At 43.3% G+C, this 22,156-nt stretch overlaps 3 protein-coding genes across 11 annotated transcripts in view; 1 reads left to right on the forward strand and 2 right to left on the reverse strand.

The window, feature by feature from the left end:
• The first annotated feature begins 58 nt into the window (after positions 1 to 58).
• On the forward strand, positions 59 to 14,347 carry CCNE2 (cyclin E2). Of its 8 annotated transcripts, none has more exons than XM_027692365.1 (12): positions 59 to 137; positions 1,851 to 1,889; positions 1,978 to 2,086; positions 2,265 to 2,324; positions 4,250 to 4,401; positions 6,165 to 6,300; positions 8,710 to 8,856; positions 10,101 to 10,196; positions 10,914 to 11,048; positions 11,708 to 11,819; positions 12,459 to 12,613; positions 12,987 to 14,347. In XM_027692365.1, the coding sequence occupies exons 2-12, from the start codon at positions 1,876 to 1,878 to the stop codon at positions 13,086 to 13,088; spliced, it is 1,218 nt and encodes a 405-aa protein (XP_027548166.1). In that variant the 5' UTR covers positions 59 to 137; positions 1,851 to 1,875; the 3' UTR covers positions 13,089 to 14,347. The 8 variants fall into 8 exon arrangements, with proteins under 8 accessions (XP_027548166.1, XP_027548171.1, XP_027548170.1 ...); XM_027692370.1 differs by having other exon boundaries at positions 94 to 137; positions 1,981 to 2,086; XM_027692369.1 differs by lacking the exon at positions 59 to 137 and adding an exon at positions 401 to 455 and having other exon boundaries at positions 1,981 to 2,086.
• Positions 575 to 1,615, reverse strand: LOC113971887 (basic proline-rich protein-like). Its single transcript, XM_027692345.1, has one exon. The coding sequence runs from the start codon at positions 1,613 to 1,615 to the stop codon at positions 575 to 577; it is 1,041 nt and encodes a 346-aa protein (XP_027548146.1).
• The window catches only part of INTS8 (integrator complex subunit 8), a 24,105-nt gene continuing 16,239 nt past the window's right edge, over positions 14,291 to 22,156 (reverse strand). Inside the window, exons 18-27 of one of the 2 annotated variants that reach the window (XM_027692362.1) lie at positions 21,020 to 21,053; positions 20,290 to 20,346; positions 20,145 to 20,206; positions 18,976 to 19,094; positions 17,056 to 17,159; positions 15,805 to 15,855; positions 15,074 to 15,147; positions 14,928 to 14,992; positions 14,791 to 14,834; positions 14,291 to 14,503 (exon numbers count right to left, since the gene is read on the reverse strand). In XM_027692362.1, coding sequence (XP_027548163.1) covers positions 14,387 to 14,503; positions 14,791 to 14,834; positions 14,928 to 14,992; positions 15,074 to 15,147; positions 15,805 to 15,855; positions 17,056 to 17,159; positions 18,976 to 19,094; positions 20,145 to 20,206; positions 20,290 to 20,346; positions 21,020 to 21,053 — 727 coding nt within the window. In that variant the 3' untranslated portion in view covers positions 14,291 to 14,386. Of the gene's footprint in view, positions 14,504 to 14,790; positions 14,835 to 14,927; positions 14,993 to 15,073; positions 15,148 to 15,804; positions 15,856 to 16,807; positions 16,921 to 17,055; positions 17,160 to 18,975; positions 19,095 to 20,144; positions 20,207 to 20,289; positions 20,347 to 21,019; positions 21,054 to 22,156 lie in introns of those variants that run through there. The other variant, XR_003535691.1, reaches the window with a different exon arrangement.

A 22,156-nucleotide genomic window follows, 5' to 3' on the forward strand; every position in this document is an offset into this window, starting at 1 on the left:
CCCCGCCCCGGGGCGGGCAGGCCGAGCCCCGCGGGGCGCGCGGGGCCGCCGGCGGAGCCGCGGCCGTCCCGGCGGGATGCGGGGCCGGTGGAACGGAGCGGGGCGATGGCGCCGGGTGTGCCCTGGGAGGCGGAGAGGTGCCGGGGCAGCGGGAGGCAGCGAGAGGCAGCGGGCGGCGGCAGCGGTGGCAGCGCTCCTCCCGGCGCTGCCTGCCGCTCTCCTGGGACGCCTCTGCCGGGAGAGACGGGGCAGGCGGGCGGGACGCGGAGTGTCCCGGGGGCTGCGGGGGTCGGCGCGGCCCCGTGGCCCAGGGGCGGCGCTGGGGCGAGCGGGGCGCGGGCGGGCAGGGGAGCCGCCTGCTGCCCTCGCACATGCGCAGCGCGGGCCCGGCGCGCTATATAGCGGGTTGGCGCCGGCGCCAGCTGAGCAGTGCGGCCCGGGCGGCAGCGGCAGAGGTGCGCGGGGGATCGTCGGGAGGGACGGGGGATGACTGGCGTGGCGATAATAATGATGGTGATGGTGATTAGAATGGTGGTGATGATGGTAGTAGTGGTGGTGCCGGTGTTGGGGGGTATCAGGGGCGCACTGGCGGCGGCGCGGGGCAGTGACTGGGATCGATGAGGCGGGAGCGGTGAGGCGGGAGCAGTGACCGGGAGCGGTAAAGCGGACTGCCTGCCCGCCCGCCCGGGCAGCGTTTTGGAGGGAGAGGGGCTGAGGAGGGCGGGCCAGGGGAGGATGTCCCCACGAGCGGCCCCATCCGCAGGGAGCCGTGAGCGGCGATGGCCCGGGCGGGTGCACCCGGTGGGAGCAGCGCAGGGTGCCGGGGTGATCCCGCCATCGGCTGTCCCCCGCACTTCATCGGAGAGCCCCGCGGGGGGCGGGCTGCCCGATTTTGGAGGGAGCCGGGCGCGCTGGGGGCGGGGATGCCGGCCGAGCCGCTTGGCGGGCTGACCCTGACCGCGCGCCCGCGCTGCACCCTGCCGGTCCCCGCTCCCCCGCCCCGGCCCTCGGAGTGGGGTGCCCGTGGGGACACCCCCTCACAGCCCCGGTCCCCGCCTCGGAGGGTCCCTGTGAGGGGTGTCCTGGCAGGGGGTGGGTGTCCCGCGTGTGAGGCGCCGTCCCGGCAGCCCCTTCCTTCCCCCTCAGGTTTTGGAGGGAGCCGCGCTCGCAGCCAGGCGGGAGCGCGGGGGGGGCGGGGCGGTGGCCCTGTCCCCTCACGCGTCCCCTCAGCCCCTTCAGGAGCGGGTGGGTGCTGGATCGGCCCCGCGGGAGGGGGAGCGCAGGAGGGTGGCGGTGCCCCCCGCCCCGCCTGATCCCGGCAAGGCCGCCGCCGCCGCCTCCCCGCTCGCTGGAAATTGGCGCGGAACCGGCGCGGCGGGAGCGCGGGCGGCGCCCGGCCCGGCCCGTCCCAGCGCGGCACCGCCAACCCGGCAGGTGTGGGGGGAATCCACCCGGGGGGAGCGGCAGCACCGGCAAAACCTATGTCTGTGGGGGTGCCTGGAATGGAAGGTGGGGAGGAGTGGAGGGGGTCACAGCCCCGTGGACCCCCAACATCCTCTTGTGTGGGAGATGTCCCTTTACAACTTACTCCACACCCCCATGCAGCCTGAGTCATACTGGCCACTGGCATACCTGGGCACTCTGCAGCAGGACATGGAGCTGTGTGCGCTTATATACCACAGTCATGCTCTGCTCAGGCATTCCTGAGACCACTAAAGTACTTGTGCCCTTCTGTTTGAGCTGTGTAAACCATGTTCCTTTTTGTAATGAGTTCATGATGCAAAGTAGGGAACTTGGTCTTAGTTTTGTGATGATACACTAACTGAGCTCATCTTATTCCTTTGATCCAGGTAGAGATCTTAAAACCCAAAGAAGATGTCAAGACGCAGGTAAGCTGTTTGTGTTGTGCCAAGATTATCTGTACTCATCCAACAACTGCTACTCTCCTAATGTCTAATGTCTTTTTGCTCTTTGCAGTAGCCGTTTGCAAGCTAAGCAGCAGCAGCCACTGTCCTGTCAAGAAGAGTCTCCACAAGAACTGAAAACACTAGATTATCTCCAGACCAGGAAAAGGAGAACAGCAGAGGTGACCTATTTGGGCAACTTGAAAAGTTTAATAATACTGAAAGTTCTGCAGTGCATTTGGATGGGACAGTCTTTACTCTGCCAAGTTATAAAGTGGGACAGGGTAGCAAGAGTTTGCCTGAGCTCTAGAGGTGGGTGTGCTGCTCACTGTCAGTGTATTGACGTGTGTCTCTTCTCAGCAGGAGATTAAGAAAAGAGAAGATGGAAAAATTGCCAAAAAACATCAATATGAGATTAAGGTAATTCAATCCTGATACCAGTTCAAACTAGGTGAGGGACTCCATGTGGTTTATGTTGATGGGTGTGAAATCATGCATTTGACACCAGAAAGTATTGAATAGGGGAAGTTTGTATCTTCAGATATTGAAAGCTGTGGGAGCTTAGCACCTCTTTATATGTTTTTGCCCTTTTTACATGTGACCTTGTTGCAGATAAAGGATCTTTCAATGTAAAAACCACTGCAGAGTAGGTTAGGTGTAAAAGAATAAATCCAGATATTTCAGAACAATTCCACATGCAGAGCAGGTAAGGCCTAGAGGCAAGTCTAAACAAGATCATTGCACTTGTTTTAACTTTAGGTGTGGTTTCACGGCCATTTAGTTGTCTCATAACCATGCAGGCTGTCTTTACTTTCATTTAACAGTTCTTTTGATTATTTAAATCAGTTTAGGACTCTGTCTTCACTGACACAGGCTACTCTTAAAATAAGCAAGGGGCTTTACAGACATTTATTTTAAAGCTGATTAGTAAAATAATATAAGTTTCTTTTGCAAACAATCTTCTTTGCAGTTTTTCTGTTTGTAAAGTAAATGAGACTTAACAGCTACGGTGAAGTGAAATTCTTCTGATTGTGGGGCTATCTTTGTAAACCTTGAGTAGGAAAAAATACTTTAAGTACATCAGCTGTACTTGGAGTGAAACTGTGTGTCACAACTTACCTTTGCTGAAAGGGGGAAATACTGCTTTCCTGTCTCCTTCCTGGATAGCTGACCATGCACTGCATCCCCTGCTTTGCTCTATTTTTGGTTCTCTTTGAATGAAGCAGTATGCAGGTTCAGTTAATGTTTTGCTAGGTTAGTGAGTTGAATCAACCCAGCAGAGGGTCTGACAAGCATCAAAGCTGACCAAAGAAGGAAGGGGTGGACTTGGGCAGTGAGGATCACAGGAGAGAAGGAGGAGTAGGACCTCCCTTTTCTCTGGGCTGCACCTTAAGGTCAATTCTGCTGGACTATGTAACTTCACTCTTGGGATACTGAAGTCTGGCTATAAATAGGTTTGGATATACTAAGGGAATCCTGTGTAGTTTACCTTGCAAGTCAACTATATAGGAAAAGTTTCTGTGTTCAGAGGCTGTTGTTGCCATTCTTTATGAATGAGATTTCTCCCCCAACTCCACACAATTTAAGTTCTGTGTCACCATTTTGAAGGCTGTCAGCCATTACAACATTGCATGTGCTCCTTGGATTTGATATCTCCTTACTTGTATTGGTTATGTAGAGCCAAATAAGCGTTAGTGAAACAGGTTATAGTTAACTACAGTAATCTAAAATTCCTTCTCTGAGGCTTTCTGCATGAATACCTTTGCACTTCTTTCCTTTTGAGTCATTGCATCCCATATTTGGCATTGGCAGGCTGAGAGATATTAACAGCTGCTGCTTGCTTAGTGGGTATCTAGCTCTGGAGCTGAGATGGGTGGCTCCTCTCTGGAGCACTTAATTGGAAGATAACAAGTTGCTGAATTTCCACTGAGAAACAGTAGAACCTAGACCCTCTCCTTTCTTTTCCCTCTGAGTAGATAAGTAGATAGGACTAGCAACCTGCAGTCTTGTGTTTTAGTACCAATGAGTATCTTTGCCTTTTGTACTGTAACTGAGCAACTCAAGCAACAAATAGGTTACTTGTGGGTTCATGAACTAAAGACGGTTGTCTCTGTCAAAGCTGAGTTCCCTAAATCCATCAAATCTGTTTATACATGTTCCCTCTTTACTGTGAAAGGTTTTATTGGCATTTGATTTGTCTTTCTTAGTTTCGGTGCCTGAATTGATGCTGAGATCCAAAAAGACTAACATACTTTACATATATTGCTGTTACTATAATCTACTTCATGCCTTTCTTACTCTCACAGTAAAACCAGCATTTTAAAGATACCTTGTTTGTTTTGCAGAGTTGTTGGCCGCCCACGATAACTGGAGGCATCTCGCCTTGCATAATTATTGAAACACCTCACAAAGAATCAGTGACCACTGACTTCTCAAGATTCAAAAAGTACAGGTTCAGTAACCTCTTCATAAATCCATCGCCTTTGCCTGAACTCAAGTAAGTTTACCGGATGCAGCAGTTGTTGATGTTTTATCAAATATGCTGAACTACTGCAATAAAATCTGTTGCATTGTGCTTGTATAATACACACCTCTGCTTGTCTCCTCATTCCACAAAAAATTCAATGTCACAAAAAAAAAAAAAATTTTGGTCATTGTTTTTTTTTTTTCCTGATCTTATCTTACCAGACAGATAATTTTCATCTTTCGAAGCTGTCCTTTTATAACTTAACACTGGAGACTCCAAGTGGTTAAGAGGCACATAATGGTTAAACTGAACTTCTTTCAGTACTATTAGAACTGAGTGATCAAAAAATATGAAGCAGAATTTTCACTAAGAACTTTAAAATGTTCACGTAAACTTGTGGCAATATCACAAGTAGCTTGCTAATGCAGTGCAGTATGCTTAGTGCAGTCACAATTCTAGAAAGCTTCCCTTCTACAGAGGCGTAGATTATATGACTAAATCATAGTTTTCAGTTTCAGAATTTCTTAGACATTCAGGTGTGTTAGATGAGTATCAGCTGCTATTTGTATCAGCCTGGGGTTTAATGAAAAAGGTGATAAATTTACTGCAATGCATTAGGGAAAACTTCTGCTGAGGTGAATGAGAAAAGAAGCAGAATGTGAAGCATTACTTTAGGAGAACCTTTCTAGATACACCTTGGTTTTTTTTGTTCTGGCCAAAACTTGATCAGAACTGGGAGATGCTGCCTAGTGATGTTTTGCCTCAAAGACATGGTCAGATACAGAATTCCATGCAAGGTGTTTAATCCTCTTGTTGATAGGCATCTGGTAAAGCTGACCTCCATTCTTTCTGACTAGCTGAATAAGAGGATAATTTACTTTTCCTGACTTCTTCACGCTTCCCTAATTGCTGTAGGAAGATCGTAATTGATTTCTCAATGCTCGCTTGATTAAATTGGGGGACTTGTGCATTAAACAAACAAGTATCTCTCCAGCTTTTAACTTACGATATCAGAATGAAACTGATGTGGTTTAGAATTTGTAGGCAATGCCCTACAAATCAGCTCTGTCTCTCTACTTCTGCTTGGGGAAAGGTAAATATAAAGCTCCGAAAATTTCAGTAGGAAGTCATAATTTCACTGGTTAACACGCTGTCCCTCTTAGTACCTGCAGCATGAGAAGTACATCTAAGAAAAAGCCCGTATCAATTAATAACAAATACAAAGAAACCATATTGATGATATGGGCATCATCTTCCCAAGTAGACCGGAGTGCTAATAAATGTTAGCAATAAACAGGAACTCAGTTTTCCTCTCAGTAGCCTGCTTCTGAGCCTTGAAGTAGGCTAGGCAATAAAGGGATGGATGAGTGACTTTTAAGTATCATCTGTAAATGTTTTTCTCACATGAAGTTGGTCCAGCTTAGTTTATGTCTTCTCTTTCTTGGGGAGGGGATGTGTTGCCTTTTTTTATGGGGGAGGGTTTGCTTTTATCTCGCTCTTTGAACAGCAACCCAACTAGGCAAAATAGGAAACTACCTGCATGTGCAACTTTGGGAGGTACATGTTCAGTTTTAATGTCTGTTCTATAGAACTGGACTTGCTGATGATCTTAGCAGACTGCTGTTGTGGTGATGTAAAATATCTCAAGTATACCTGCAGTTTTGCGATTACCATAAAGATCTTGTAGTATGTGGAATTTTTGTTTCTGAATGTCTGTAAACAATAGTGTTTTTATTCTCCTTTTGTGAACTGAATACATACTTGATAATGCTTTGTGTAATTCTATTCCATAGCTGGGGAAACTCCAAAGATATCTGGCTGAACATCCTGATGAAGGAGAACAGATATGCTCACTGCAAACACTTCACGTCACTACATTCCAGTTTGCAGCCTCATATGAGATCGATACTGTTGGACTGGCTCTTGGAGGTGTGTTCTTTTAGCTACTTTGCCATGTGTTGTGCCTGTGAAGTAGGCAGGTAGAAGTACAGCTTTTATATAAATATCTAATAGCAACACATTCTGTTATGAAAAAATGGCAAAACTATTTTGCAACAGAACCAGTGACTGCTTCTGATCCCCTTGGTGAGCTACATCCAGGCCTTCCCTGGCAGGAGATGCTGAATGTTCCACACAGGACAGTGAGCAATAGTACTTAACTTTTACCCTTGCCATACTACTTCTTGCAATGGAGAGAAATCTAATTTTGAGACTTGTAGTGAAATTGCTGTAGACAGACCAGGTATGGAGCTATGACTTTACATGTTAGACTGTATCTAAGCCATGAAACATCTGTATCGAGGACTTGAGTTATCACCCTGTCCCTGTCAAGAGCTCTTGAGTGTCAACCCCGATGCAATTTACTGATTTCATAGGGAATTTTTAATTCTATCATATGAAGAGAGCAGAAGAAAGTAGTACTTCAGTGGCTGAGAGCTGAAGGTTCTTGATATAGACAGATCCCTATGTGAAAGGTCTACAAGTAAGTCATATCCATATTCTGATCTAATTGGTTTACTTCAGACTATTCCAGTTGTCCAGTAAAAGCTCTCAATCTTGGCAGCCTATGTGAAGGAGTATCAGTGTTGTAAATAGAAAGTTATGTTTTGGAGGCGTTTCCAAGAACTTTATATTGAGCAAATTCAATCACCACTGCCAAAAGCAATCTTTGCTTCATGCAATCCTTGCCCATCAGCAGAAGAGTCCTTGCAGGATTATCAATTCCATATCAAGTATTCCAAGGAAGCAGATGTTACAGTGGCACTCTCACTGTCTTGGTGGAGCAGCCAGCCCTAAGAGCAGGGAATTTCAAGAAAAAGGAAAGATTTTTTTTTTTTTTTAATAATATGAATTGAATATAAAAACTATTCTAGTTGTGTGCTTCTACTTCCTCTAAAGTGTAATTTACATACTGCCATTACATTGGTTTGTTGCACTTTTTCTGAAGTCTTGAACTCTTGGGAAATCACCCGGTTTCCAAACAAGAATGTCAGCAAGGGGCCGTGCTGTTGTCTAGCTCGGTGGTTCTACACACCGCAGTGGATTTAAGTCCCAGCAACTCCTAACACTGTCTTCTGTAATATTATAACTGAGATACTGTTTAATGTGACCAGGCATTATTATGTTTGGACAATAAACTTTTACAATAATGATGCCATTTATTTATGGGTGGGCCTGATCTTTACAGTTGTGGTTCTGAATCTTCTTTGGAGCAGTAGCAAATAATATCAGAGTAGCACAGCAATTGGCAAATATTATATCAGGTCTAAAAGAATGGGCTGTGCTATTTCTGCCAACCAGTTGAATTTTTGGTGGTCAGGAAGGGTTTTAATTTGCAAATGAGCCTCCAACCTTATCTTGGGAAATAGCTAATAGTATCCAAGTAAAATAATGAAGCACTTAGGATCTATTTCTTGGATGTTCTTTTCTGTTCCTGTTCTTTACTGCATGTAGATGGTAAGTAATTTATAGATATCTAACTGTTTTCTAGTTGTGGAAGGGATATAGACTTGCAGATAAGATGCAGTTGTGGTAGTCCCACCCAAATTCAATTAGAGATTATATGAAAAAGTAGAGCTCCCCCTAAGATCTCCAGGCCTGGGCAGTCTCCTCGGCTTTTTTGTTGAACTGACATTTGAAACACTTTGATACAATGCGAGTATTAAAAGTTCTCCCTGCCAGGGAAACACGCACTGGGATGGAGCAGATGGCCGCTCTTGCAGTTTTGTTCCTGCTTAGTGAGGCCGTCAGTGAGCCTGAGGGGCTGCAGGCAGCACTCCTGGCCTGCCAGCAGAGGCCCCCTCCAGCAGCAGCTTCCAGGCTCATTTGCCGTAGAGCCAAAGACTTCAGGTTTTTTTAGTGATTCTACCCTGGGACAGACCTACTAGGAATACAGGGAGCATTTGCTCACTGACTTCAACTTAAGGTTTGAGCCCTTAGTATTATTAATCTAGCTAATTTGTGTGTGTGTGTGTGTGTGTGTGTGTGCGCTCGCACGCATTGCTGTTTTGTTGGGTTTTTTTCCCTTAACAAGGCTTTGAGTGAAAAACTGTATGCATTTTTAGGAAAAATGATTGCTATTTAAATTGGAAAAAGTATTTTTTCAAAGTATGTTAGTATATCGTAGGCAATTTGTGTTTAGGTGGGAGCAATGGGAAATACCTTTTCCAATCCCATACTAACCATAGCATCCTTCCACACTTAGGTATATGATGGTTTGTGTGTGCAAAAGATGAAATAGTGCACACTGTGTTTTGCTGTTAAAGCTTGAATACTCCAATATGTGTACACAGAGTTTTATAACAGAAAACTGAATTGGTTTCTTTTTCCCTGTTGTAGGTGTGTGAGGTATATGCACTCCACCGGGAAACCTTCTATCTAGCTCAAGATTTTTTTGATAGATTCATGCTGACACAAAAGAACATTAACAAGAGCATGCTTCAGCTCATAGGAATTACCTCATTATTCATTGCCTCCAAACTTGAGGTAAGAATCTCTCTTACAGAGAGGATATTGAATTTGGAGTAACCAAAAGGACAGTGATAACATTTATTTCTTCTGTCTGAATCTTTTGAACTTGATGGAGTATGTACAATACCAAGGGGCAGAAGGGGAAATTTTTTTGTCTTCCTTCAGCTGTGCATATGTCAATCTCTTGGAGCGTAGTCTTTGTCCTCCCTTTCCTCAGCAGCAGGGAAGGAGACCACATAAACTTAAAAGGCATGCAAACGTGCTAGAAGTAGCTTTGTTTTGTTTTGTCTTGTCTTTTTTCAAATATACAGCAGTTGGCAAACAGTCTCAGGAATGGGTGTGGGACTTGAACAAAACCAAACCTAAGTCTCAAACTGTCTGTACATCAGGCTGATACCCTTATAAACCCATTTAGTGGAGTTTTAGTCTTTTAAAGATGCAGCAATGGTGACATGTTACATTGTGTGCTACAGCTCCAAGCCAAGAGCATATTTTGTGTAGTGCATGGTAGGCCAGGCTGAGCGGAACACTTGGGATATTACGTTTTAATACTGGGAACCCCCAGATCTCACTGTTGTTCCCAATGCCAAGGTTTTGTGCTACCTGTCCTAAGGAAATGTGTGGGGCTGTAGAGTGGCCACGGAGCCAGCTGGTATAGGAGTTTTGCTGGCACACTCTTTTACTAACACACCTAGCTATGCTTGGTCCCAACTGGCATGACTGGGTTGGCAAATTTTCATGTTAACCATCTCTGTAGTATGGATTTTGCCAGTTAGAGTGGCTGGTTGTGACATTTTCTGTCATCTTTCTCTAGCTTTTTAATTTTTTTTTTTAATCTGTGTGACTACCTCAGCACTGATGTTGCAGGTAACCTGTACCAGCCACCCATTTCTAGCACAGCAGTGTCCTGTACTAGAATTAGGATGGTACATGTTTTAACATCAGTTGGAATGGCTGAGTAGAAAGAGTATAAATGAAAGGGGATTCTGATTGCTTGGTCAGCATTTATTTCCCCAAAAGCTAAAAGAGTTGCTATAACTCCACTGTGTTTTACAACATATTAAAAAACAAGTAGGTTATGTTATCTCCTCATCCTGTGAGTTTCAGGTCACCTCACATACGAGAAAAGCACTGTTGTAGCATAAGAAATGTTAACATGTTGATAGGAACAGAAAAGTATTTGCCAGTATTTTCTCAATCTTTCTTAGAACTATAAGACACTCTAATCTTCATTTTCCCTCCCCTCCCTCCTTTTAAAGGAAATCTACGCTCCCAAAATACAGGAATTTGCTTACGTCACTGATGGTGCTTGCAGTGAAGATGATATTGTAAGAATGGAACTTATTATGTTAAAGGTAATAACTTAGCTGTGTTTTTAAGTGCTGGTTGGAAGACTGTCCAGCTGAGCCTTGTGTTTTAATGTCACTTCTTTGCTTAGAAAGGGAACACGTTTAGTACATCCCTGTTTCTGTTGTATGTGCAGTGGACCTCTGAAGCCCCTGGCTGGGTTACAATCCCTGACTGTGAGAAGTCAAGAAGGTTTCTTATGCTTGTATGAACATAAAGGCTCTTACTGGGGCAGGCTGGAAGGCTGTCAGTGTCATGCACTGCGCTTTCCAAGGTCCCTTCCTGTCCAGGAACAGGGGTCTCTAGACAGCCAGGCAAAGACCTGATACTACTCAGTGCCCCTCATGTTGGCAAGGATCCATCCTTACCAGCACAGAACTCTTTGTAAATCTGTTCTTCCTTAACAGATATGAGCTGCAGGTTCAGGCAGCTAGCCTGAAGGCTTGAGGAAATACTCTTTAACTTCCCAGCTTCTGAATGGGGGAGATACACAAGATCCAACTGCAAGGGCATAGGGATACGTGTTTGTGCTGATCGTAGCAAACCCTGTTCAAAAAGCAGTGAGAATGCAATCTAATGTGACTGTACTTGAAATTGTACATGATCATTAGGGTCTTTTAACGATCTGTGCAGTAATCTCAGAAGGAGGGGTATGTGAAGAAGTCAGAGCAGAAAACTATCCTCAAGTGGTTTAAGGCACTTAACTGTTTGGTAAATATTTGCAGGCTTTAAAATGGGAACTCTGTCCAGTGACAATTGTCTCCTGGCTGAACCTCTATCTTCAAGTGGATGCTCTGAAGGATGTTCCTAAAGTGCTGCTACCTCAGTATTCTCAGGAAAAATTCATTCAGATAGCACAGGTAGGTAGTAAACTGTTGGAAAATGCTTCTTGGAGTGATGACAAGAAAAACTGAACATTACACCCCAAAAGCCATGAAAGGAAGTGTTCCCTTGTTTACACTCACCTGTTACTTTTTAAGGAATGTGCAAGTTGACTGTACCACCGAAGTTCATACTCAGTTTTGAGGACAAGCACCCCTGTTTCTTGTCTCCCTGCTCTCACATATTTTAAAATTTTACTGTACACTGGAAAAATGAAAATCCCTCTTATTTTTTTAATTACTATACACTGCAGCATTATGTAAACAGCAGCAACAGCTCTGAGAGGAAGGTGGATAATTTAGGACCCTACAGAAAGCTGGCTGGTTTTAACTGTGTTGCCCCTAACTGTGTTTCTGTGTAATTGCTGAGAAGGCAGCCTGGGGAGTGTTTTGTCTTGAGTGCGTGGTTCAGTTTGCACGGGCATGTATTGTGCCCAATCTCAGAGAGCTTTACTGAAGCAGGTAGCTCAGTGATGAAAATACTACACTAGGTAGTATTTAAATTTATGAAAGTATTTTCCTGGAGCTCAGCCCTGTTCCAGGGCAGAAGCTGTAGGACTGTGTATGCATAGCCATTTCTGAGACAGGATTATGCTAAAGTATCAGCTGTTAAAATTTGTTACTCTTCATTTCCTCAGCTTTTAGATCTGTGTATTCTGGATGTGAATTCTTTGGATTTCCAGTACAGAACACTAGCTGCTGCAGCGCTCTGCCACTATACCTCAATTGAAATAGTTAAGAAAGCTTCAGGTAAGACACCGCTATAAAGCTTGGCCTTGTTGAGCAGGGAGTTCTGGAAGCTACCACAGGCCCAAGGCAGCTGGGGTGTATTGGTTTACCAGACTGCCAAAGACCAAAAGCTATAGGGACACTAATAGTTTGTTCTGTGGGTTTCTTTTCCCCCTAATTTCACTTCCTACCATTTCAGATGTTACAAAGACTCAAAAAAAAAAAAGGACACCCCTTCAGAAGTGCAGTCTTTGCTAAGGAAATGAGGCAGATTTACTGTTCTTGGTTTTGGGATAATACTTGCTCTATAATTTCCCATTATTTGAGGGATCATTAGCTATATATTTGGCTACTTTTTCTCCTAAAATGTAGTTCTCAAGCAGTCATGTCTCTCAGCAGTACCCAGTGTATATTTTTATAGCATGACCCAAAATCTTCTGTTGAAGCTGAAAGTTGCTTCAGCCTTCCCTGGAAAGCACCAAGAACCCTTGTGATCTGCACTCACCATCCTTAGCCACTACCCTTTCATGTAACAAGCATAAGAAAATGCTGCCAGTTTCTGGGAGGATGCTTCTGAATTTCTATCTGCACTATTATTTATTGTTTTTTTAAAACTTATGGCCATAATGTTTAAATATATTCCTGTGTTCTACTCTCTAGGCTTAGATTGGGACAACATTTCAGAGTGTGTAGAATGGATGGTTCCTTTTGTGAACGTGGCAAAAAAATTCCCTGTGAAGCTTAAGAACTTTAAGAAGGTTGCAGCAGAAGATCGACATAATATCCAGACACACACAAATTACTTGGACATGCTGGTAGGTGGTCTGTGGATGTGCATTACACATGAGGGTACATTACACATCCCTTCTCCCTGCTCACACCCTGCCTGGCTCCCCTCAGCCAGTGTGGTCAGAGGTGCCCAACTACCAGTGATGCTGTAAACAACATGTGTTTTACTGTAACATTCCCAGGCCATAAGCAAACACTTGGATTACCAGTACTGGAGAGGTGTTCCTAAGATAATAATCTTTACTTCATTGTGTAATGTCACCTTGGCTTTACTCAGTATCCTAAGTCTGGAGTACTTGAATTGTACAAGTGGTGTAAGGTAGTGCTGCTGACTAATGACACAAAAGAGCAGACCTTGTGGCGGGCACTAACTGGTGTCTTTTTTCCCCCCATTCACAGGAAGAAGTGAACAGTGGAGTAGTGTCCACTGCCCCAGGTCAGTTATCGCCCGTGTCAACAGGTGGAATAATAACCCCTCCCAAAAGCACAGAGAAGAAATGAAATACAGTCAAACATCATTAAGATTCAGAAACAGGACTTGGTGCTTCAGAACAAGACCACACTAAAGGTGACTCATGTTCTTTAATGCTATTCAAGACTTTGACAGTAAAAGACACAGCAGGAAATTGAGAACAGCATCGTCCTTGAGACTTGACAAGAGTTCAACTGAGCATTCCACCCTGCTGTCACAGGAGCCTGGACCACCTTGGTCCATTCTGACACAACTTAGTTTAATTCTCACCATTCCTAACTTATTAATTTCAAGAACTTTTTTAATAGGGCCTAGTGGCAAAATTGGTCCACTCAGCTTACATGTCACACTTGCTTTAATTTGGGCTAGATGTGCAGGAGAACTTATTGACAGCTTGTACCGATTACCTCTTCGTGACTTGTTCTTTTTCTTTTGTTAAGGTCAGAGCTCACTGCCTGTCAGTTAGTCCCCCAGCTCAGGTGCAGTATTACAGAGGTCTGTGGGTAAGCAGTTTATGTCTGAAACCACTCTGCCGGTGCAGTACAGTGTAGCCAGCCTTGTATCAAATTCCAGCTCCACAGGAGGCTGACAAATTTACAGCAGCCATTTAAGCCTGCCATAAACTTCGGTTTTAATGTTATCACTGACCTCAGGTAAGAGTATCAGCAAAGGACCTGCTGTTGAAGTAACCATAACTGGAAGTACAGTCCTATACGAGCCCCACCACCAACTTGCAAAAAGAACAGAATGAGAACTGGAGAAGGTATGGAATAAAGTGAGCTGCAGGTACTCTACAACCACTCCCGCCATAGGAACAGTATTTTTAACTGTGGAGCTGTAAGTTATCAGTGTTTTATAAACAGCATTAACTACTGTGTTTTTCTTGGAATATTCACTACCTCTGAGTCACTTCTGTGATGAAGGGCAGTACTGGGAAAGATGGGTATCAGTCCTCCTCCCTCTTTCATGATGCTCCTATCTGTGCCTCATGTCCAGGGACAAGCGTTACATGACACTGAGCAGCCCCTGAAGCTGCACTAGAGCATCAGGTGCCACCCACATCCACATTACACTCACACCAACTTGACAAACTTGAATTCATGTCTTCTTCAAACAAGCCATTGTGGAACTAGCTGAAGTTGCTTCCAGCCTTCTGTACAGTTTGTAAAAATAAGGGGTTTATTATAAGATTTCATCTATTTCTAAGAAGAAAGATACTAGACTGTAAATGTTGTATAAAAATTTAAATGTGTTTTTAAAAATAATAAAGGCTTGAAAGATTTTTTTTCACTTTTACATGTTTTATAATAAGTCTTCCAGCATTAGCCTAGAAGTAAAGTTTTGCCATTGCTTGAAGAAACTTCTTTTTCCTTCTCTGTGCAGCAAGCTGTAGGACTTCCTCTGGATTACTGGCATTCAGCTCTGTCTGGCCAATGGCTTTTATCTTGAAACAAAAGAGGAGAGACACCATTAGCAAAAGGCCTTCCAGTAAAGCTGTTTCATTTCAAGGCATTTTAAGCACTAGTTCCATGGGTGATTTATTTCTGTAACATGCTCTGCCACCCCATCCCTACAACTTTGGAGCCACAGCTTCACAGGAGCACACAGACTCTAAAAGAATTGTGTGACAAAATTAAAACTGGAAGTGGCAATTCTTTTTAAATGTGGTTTCAGTGAAGGAAAGACACTCTAAAGAAATCCCAGCAGCCTGAGCACCCCAGTTTAACTTACTGCTATCTGCCGCTTGTCTGTCTCGCCTCTTTTGTGGTGGAGATCTGAGGGCCAGTCAAGGAAAGTCACTTAGAGAAGAAATAGACTTATTCCAGCTGTGAACATCCAGTATGAGTGGCATTCCAGCAAAAGGATACATGTCAAATACTCCAAGATGGTGACATCCCAGATGTATTCATAGTAAGAATCCATGGCATCATGACTGAAGGACAAGGCAGGTTAGGTTAACTGACACATTCACATTCTGGGTTTATGCATCTATAAACTTTGTTGTAACATTTACCTGTTCTGTTCCTGCAGTGCCTTAAATGCAGTTTTATAATCAACTTCTCTGAGGAACTGGCACAAAATAGCTACCTGTAAGGAAAGACTTGCAGTGATTCTGACAGTCTGAATTCCCCCCACACTGAAACCTTCCACACAACACCTTGCTAATCCCAGTGCCTTTCTGGACCTAATCTAGTCTTTGTTTCCACAGCAAGCAAATTCTGAGCACCTGAATAGGGCTTATTCTGACACATCAACAGCAGCAATAGCTAAGAGGAATTTACTCAGATCTGAAGGGACTGACTTGGTTTCCAGGTTTCTAAATGCATTTAATAGCTTTTAAATCAGAGCCAAATATAAGCTTTGTTACTTCTTGGAGAATGAATGATCCCACTGAACAGCAACAGCCACCTGTGGTTATCATGAAGAACAAGGCCAGGTTCCCAACACCACCCCACAGATACTGTACTGTTTCTCTAAAAAAAAAAAAATCTGCATTATAAGAGAAAAGTAGGCCAAAACACTCACAGACTACTACTTTTTAGAACATTTCCAAATAGATGTTTATTTACTCATTAATTTCAGTCCTTTGTGTGTCCTAGAAGCAAAGGTAACAACAAAATCTACTTTACTGCAGATTGCATTTCCAAGGAAAGTTGGATTTAGTCTTTTTTAAAAAGTTCTCCCCAGTTTTTATCATGAAAATATTAACAAATATTTTACTTAATGCCATGTTTCACCTCTCACCTGGGTGTGACAGTTTAGTAAAGAGCAGCACTTGATCATTCTTTTTATCACCTAGAGAAAGGTTAAAAACACAAAACACAAGTTCTGAAATGCTTATTTTGGAACACAAACAGCAATTTTTATGATTTTTTTTTAATGCAAGGGACCAGCTAAATAGCTGTTTACATTCTTCTAAGTCCCCTAATCTTGGGGTTTTACATATCCACTGATCAACTGAGCGTTCATCACTTCAGAGATGTCCCAAGGGTCAGCATGTGCTGAGGAGCAGCACCCTGTGTTTGTGTGAGGCAGCCAGGCCCTGCTCTGGCAAAAAGCTTCACCTTTACGTCCTGCCACCCACAGGAAAGGCCTGGCGGGTGGGACCAGCACTGACAAAGCTCTGACACCAAGGCAGGCCCCTGGTGCTGTGTGACAGCACAGGTGTCCCAGCTGGGACTCCTGCAGCTTGGCAGCCTGGCACGATGCACAGCTTAGACCAGGTTGTGAATGTTCAGGATTTCCAGATGGCATCTGGAGCTCTCACTGACCCTATAAATGGGAACATGAAAGGAATAGTAATCGGATAGGACACCTTCCCTGGGTCTAGACAGTTCCTTCCTACTGCCTACCAAAACACAGACTACAAGGAACGCAATGGTTTCCTAACGAACAAGCAAATGCCTTGAAAAAGGTTAAGGTGACTGCACGATGTCACTGGAACACGCTGTGTCTGGGATTGAGGATTCCCCCAAAACACAGAGAGATGATGGGACTCTCACTCACAGCCCATTTGCAAGTGACAAACCACTTGTTACACCCACTTGCAAAGTGCACAGGTACCTGCAGTGCTGTGCCTCCAGCACGCCCTGACAAGGGTAAACTACAATCTCAACCCTTTCTAGACAATCCTGCACAGCCCTGATGGCAGCTCTGCTCAGTCAGAGTCTGGGAAAAAATACCAGTGCGTGGGAAAAGGAGCCAGTGTTGTCTGGATCTCACTATTAATGTGATCCATGCTTCTTACCCTCATCCATGTTAACCGGAGCAGACAGTATTTCAGAAGCATTTAGAACAGGACACAAAGTTTGCCTGCACCACGGGTGGAAACAAGCAGGCTCCGTCCATGCGATACCAGCACTGGAAGCACAGATATAAAACCCCAGAGGCTACAGGAATGTGTGTATGCTGAACAGTTTTGTCTCTATGTAGAATCAGGATGCTGATTGAATCCAAACAGGGATTTTTGTAAATCTAAATCCCACTTTAACTCACCTGGTCTGTGTACACATCTGGTGGCACCATCTTATTAAAGAAGTCTGAGCACACAGCTCCTGCCTGTAGGTAATAGTGAAGGGCTGCTGAATACTGATTCGTTGCTGCAATGGAAAAAAGCAAAATAAGGTCTTAAAAGTAAATATAGCAGTTACTTAGTAGTCAGATCAATTGTTTATAGAATTAATCAGATACATATATTTCATAGCTGAATTCTACTGGGGAAGTGACTTGTGTAGCACTGTTTAAAAGCATGGACACACAGGAGGTGGTAAAACAGTGATGGATGGATGGGAAACTACATAATCAGGAAAACTAGTATCACAAAGTTCTGCCTTTTGAGAATTACTTTTAATTTTTTCAGGTAATTGATCTTGAATCCATCAGCACTAAGAGTGGAAAAGAAGTTTGCCTTCAGTGAACTTAGCACACACAGTGGTAGTAAAGAAGTTTAGTTGTGAAGTGAGAGGAACAGCTGATGCCACCACAGGCCTCTCATGGTTCAGCACCAGTTCTTCTCCCAGCTCTTCCCGAACTGAGGATAAGACCTCCAGGGGCTCTGTGGCAAGAGCAGCTTGTCCACATTGCTGCTGAAATACAGACCTGGCATATGCCAGGAGTGCTCCAACCACTGTTGATTTGAGGATCCCTACATAATGTCTCCTTCCGGGATGCTGCTGCACTTTGTACAAGCAGTAAACTGCCAGTTTATAACCCTGAATCATTCTCCCATATGTAAGATGGGAGAATCCACTAAACACTGGATTAGATCCTTCCCCTCACCCCAAGGATTATAAAGCATCTTCTAGACAAATGGGTCTCCTTTGGGAGCAACAGACTCGCATTTCTGCACTACATCTTGCTGTACACCACAGACATCCTTCCAGTCCAAAAAAAGATTCGGAAACTTGCACCTTGACTCTGTGATAGCCCAAAGCACTGGCAAGTAGATGCCAGAGGCACAGAAAATACCATTTTATGGCCAGAAAAGAACAATCTGGCTTGAAAGCTAAATTTCACTAAAGTGGTTTCAGCAGATAATTTAAGTGGAAGAAATGTCGCTCTACCTTTGAGTTTGGCTATGGCCGTGTCCTTCTCTAGCACATACAATAGGCAGTACCCTACCTGTCTGGTTGTCTTCAGGAAGTTCATTCTTCTGCACCTACCCCTCTGCTCCATTTACTCACACTATAAAGCAAGCCCCAGGAACTGACTCTAGACTGGGGAATAATTTAACAGAGCATAGTATCACACAGGCTGGGCAAGTTTTCCCCAGGCAACTGCTGCCCTGGTGTGGTCTGAATATGCTGTCATGGTGCCCAGAACCTGAAACTCTTTGTATTGTCCTAGTTCTGCTGGCTGCTCCCAGCTGAGGGGCAAGAATAAATACTGGGGAAATGGCAGGTGAGGACAGAATGACAGGAAAGCACTTCTCATCACAACCAGTACCAGATCAGGACTTCATACTTCCTCATTTACAAAGCCTAGAGACTTCTCTATATAAAATACAGATCCTCTTCACTCTGCTCATCTTCTGCTCCAGTGAAGCTGATCTCCAAATTTAAAAGCAACCACTATTCACAACTTTCCATTCACTTATAAAACACTCAATTGTCAGGGGTTTGCACAATTATACCACTCAAGAACCAACTGCACTACAAAAGTAAATTTAAAGTGAACTGGTAAAGTTCCCCTTACCCTAAAAGCAAGTCTGCATGACCCATTGGAAGCTTAGTCTCTCTGCGGGCTTAGACAACCTCCCAAATACACCTACACCATCGCCTCTGAAGATTGTAACCTCATGTGTCACTTAAACTTATTTTTCATAAGAGAAAATACAAGGAGGATTATGTCAAGCAAAACCCAGAGGAGCAAGGTACCCCTACACATATGCTAAAAACAGACGTTGGTTTCACTTACCAAAATAAATATCTGCCTGAATAATTAACCAGAAGTGGTTGTTTGCATTGATAGTCAACGCATAGCTGACCAGCTCTTTTACTGTAACAGCTACAGCTTCGAAGTCCACTGATTGAAGACTAAAGGAAAAAAGAAAGAAAAGTAATTCCTAAATGATTGCTTTGGGCTTTTTAACCACTAGTCTGATTTCCCATCTAGTTTAAGTCCAAAGCACCTTGCTTAAGTGTCAAGCAAAAATAACTCCAGAAAAGATTTAGTGTTGACTAAGACTACTGTTGATTTGTTCCAATACAGTAAATCTGACAGAACAAGACTTGGACAAAAAGTCAGAACTTCATAAGTGGGTGACACCATGAAAAGATTCTGTGCAGATATGTTCAGTTTCAAGAAGTTTGAAGACAACATCTGAAACCACTATAAATTTATCCCAGCACCTGCATGAATGGCCAGAGACAGCAATCTCTGGAGAACTATGAAAACAGCTCAGCAAGGAGGGCTGGGAATGGTTTGGCACACTGGGCAGCCTTTCCCAAAGTTTACGTGCAACCTCCATTTTTAAAAATATGGAGGTTTTTCACCTTCCTGCTAAATTCTGGTAATGATGAAAACAACTTTCTTCTGCTTGACCTTACAGTATACACTGAAATCTACATCAGTAACAAGACTGTGCAGTCACACCAGCTACAGATAAATTAATCCCACTATGCATCACACACTCTCACAAGAGTAATTTTTTCCAATGCAGTTTATGAGGTTCCACCCTCACAGAGCCTCTAAACTTCATTGGAGAAACACAGTTCAATCTAGCCAGAACAAATCAATATATACCACTTGTCACTTTATACTTTGGCTATTATTGAAACACACCTCAAAAAATATGAGTCATTTCATATTAAACTATTATATAGTTCATACAGTTACATGTAGCTTAATAAAGCAAACAGCAAAAATCCCCTCAGTTTCTTCTTCTCTTTCTTCTTCCCCATATCTCCATTAGGAACATCAGATTAGGAACAAAACCATCCATGCAAGCAGACCAACCTTCCCATAGACAGAATGGGGGCAGTGATGCCCTTATATGGCAGAAATCACACAACACACAGTAACTGGAACCAAACCCATTACCTAAATGCATGTTTTGAAAACTGTATTTTTAATCATCATCTTACTTGGGAATGGATGAAGGCCAGATGGAAATGTGCTCTGCTGCAATATCATTCACAATGTCTTCCTAAGAAAAGATAGATGGTAAGAGAAATTACAACAAAAAACATTTCAAGAAAACCAAGAAAGATTTTTGTGATATATACTAACCCGAACATTATGGAGTTTGACAAACAAGGACAATATTGTGGTTAAAACCAGTGGTTCCTGTAGGGGAAAAAAAAAAAAGAGTATTCCCATGAACTAACCAAACTCCACTTTCTTCCCTAAGCTTTAAAACTATGTAAAAGGTTCTGACATCATTACAATTCCCTACTGAAATAGGGAAATATTTTGTTAGGAGACCTACAACACAAGGATACTGTAAGAAAGTTTCTGTAGGAAGTTTTTAATTACTTCAGATTTTCCCAAATAACTCCTTCGTATAAACTCTACTTCGGTTTTACACATCTTATGTTGTTTCTGTGGCTACTGCCTAAACCCTAAACTCAAGCTGGGTATACTACAACTTTCTGTGCATTTACAAACCCACAAGCTATAAACAATTTCCAATTTCCCTTCTTCTTATTTCTGCTGCTTAGTATAATGCATGTAGCAGCTTCCTGCTCCCTCCAAAAGGAACGCTTTCCTTCATGACAGCTGCAGTAAAATATACTCCCAAAGTTAACAGGTCTCCACCGTCAGAATTCAGGATAATTTTTTTAAAAAGCTATTCCACACTGCTGTATGCCAGGTATAACAAATTCAGAGGTTTTTCAGCTATACAAAACACCTATATATCTGTTAGATTTTCTGGAGTTTAACAGGAAAAGTCCAGAAAAATATTATACCAAAAGGAAGTTCTGGTTGAGAACATGTTCTCAACACCACTGTGACTTACCCGAAGCTTTTTGATGAAGGACAACAATTCACTCCTAAATTAGGGACACAAGTACCCACGTAAGTAATCATTCACAACAAAGAACATATGCAAACTTAAACTACTAGAAATAGAGTCAGTAAAGCAAATTCTTCATCTGCCAAAATACTCCTTCACCTCTAAGTTTACAAACATAGGGTATATAAGTGAAAACACTCAACAACTCATTCACTTTTAATACAGTTAGTGACTTTTATTTCTACATTTAAAACATTTAAAAAGGGGTATGATATCCCATTGAGCTATAAAAGGCATGAAAGAAAATTGCTTTGTAGTAAGTCAACCATTGACTCTAAAATGGAAAGTAAATGAACTGTACTGTAATTCCCTAAGCTAGGAATGCAATAATGACCCACAGACTTGCAACAGAGTACACAGTGATCATTTATAACGTACATTGATTTCCTTGTCATGCACATCAGATATCGTAACCATATGACAATCCAGACAAGCACAGTCTGCTTAGAAAAGGTTTCACTGCTTCTTTTCCATAACAAAAACAGCTAATAAAGAGTAGTCACTGCCCTTTACTGTTTGAATCAGAGGGGTCACAAGAGGTTCAGTAACCTGGAGTACACCTGTACTGCTTCCCTTTCCCTGCCAGAGTATACAAATGAAACCTACAGCACGCACGTACCCTCCTACACCCACCCCACAGCAGCATAAGCGAAAGCAGCTGGCCTTGAGGCACACAGTAACCTGACTGGCTCAAGGACAGCAAAGAAACAGTCACAGGTTTGGTGGGGACACCTTTCCCAAGTGTTTAACATGGAAAGCTGTTCAATATAATCATACATTCCAAAATTTACTGCATTAGACAACTTATAATCAGGCTTGGACTTCAGAAGAGGCTGCGAACACTGAGAGGACAAATCAAAAGAGTCCTGAATCACTCAGTCAGTTCAGGCTAAGGTTGGCAGTGAAATTACTCCGATCAGGAATACTTTCTTCCTTCCTCTTCCCAGGAGCTTAGCTGAACCATAACTTCATTTCAAAATTGAATACATTTAGCTTTACAGAACAATTCTATTTGATGCAAAGCAGACACCTCCAGCCCATCAGCTAAACTGCCCTACAGATGCCATTGACTTTATTGGA

Source organism: Neopelma chrysocephalum, unplaced genomic scaffold, assembly GCF_003984885.1.
Source record: "Neopelma chrysocephalum unplaced genomic scaffold, ASM398488v2 Primary Assembly neopelma1_86, whole genome shotgun sequence".
Classification (NCBI taxonomy): domain Eukaryota; kingdom Metazoa; phylum Chordata; class Aves; order Passeriformes; family Pipridae; genus Neopelma; species Neopelma chrysocephalum.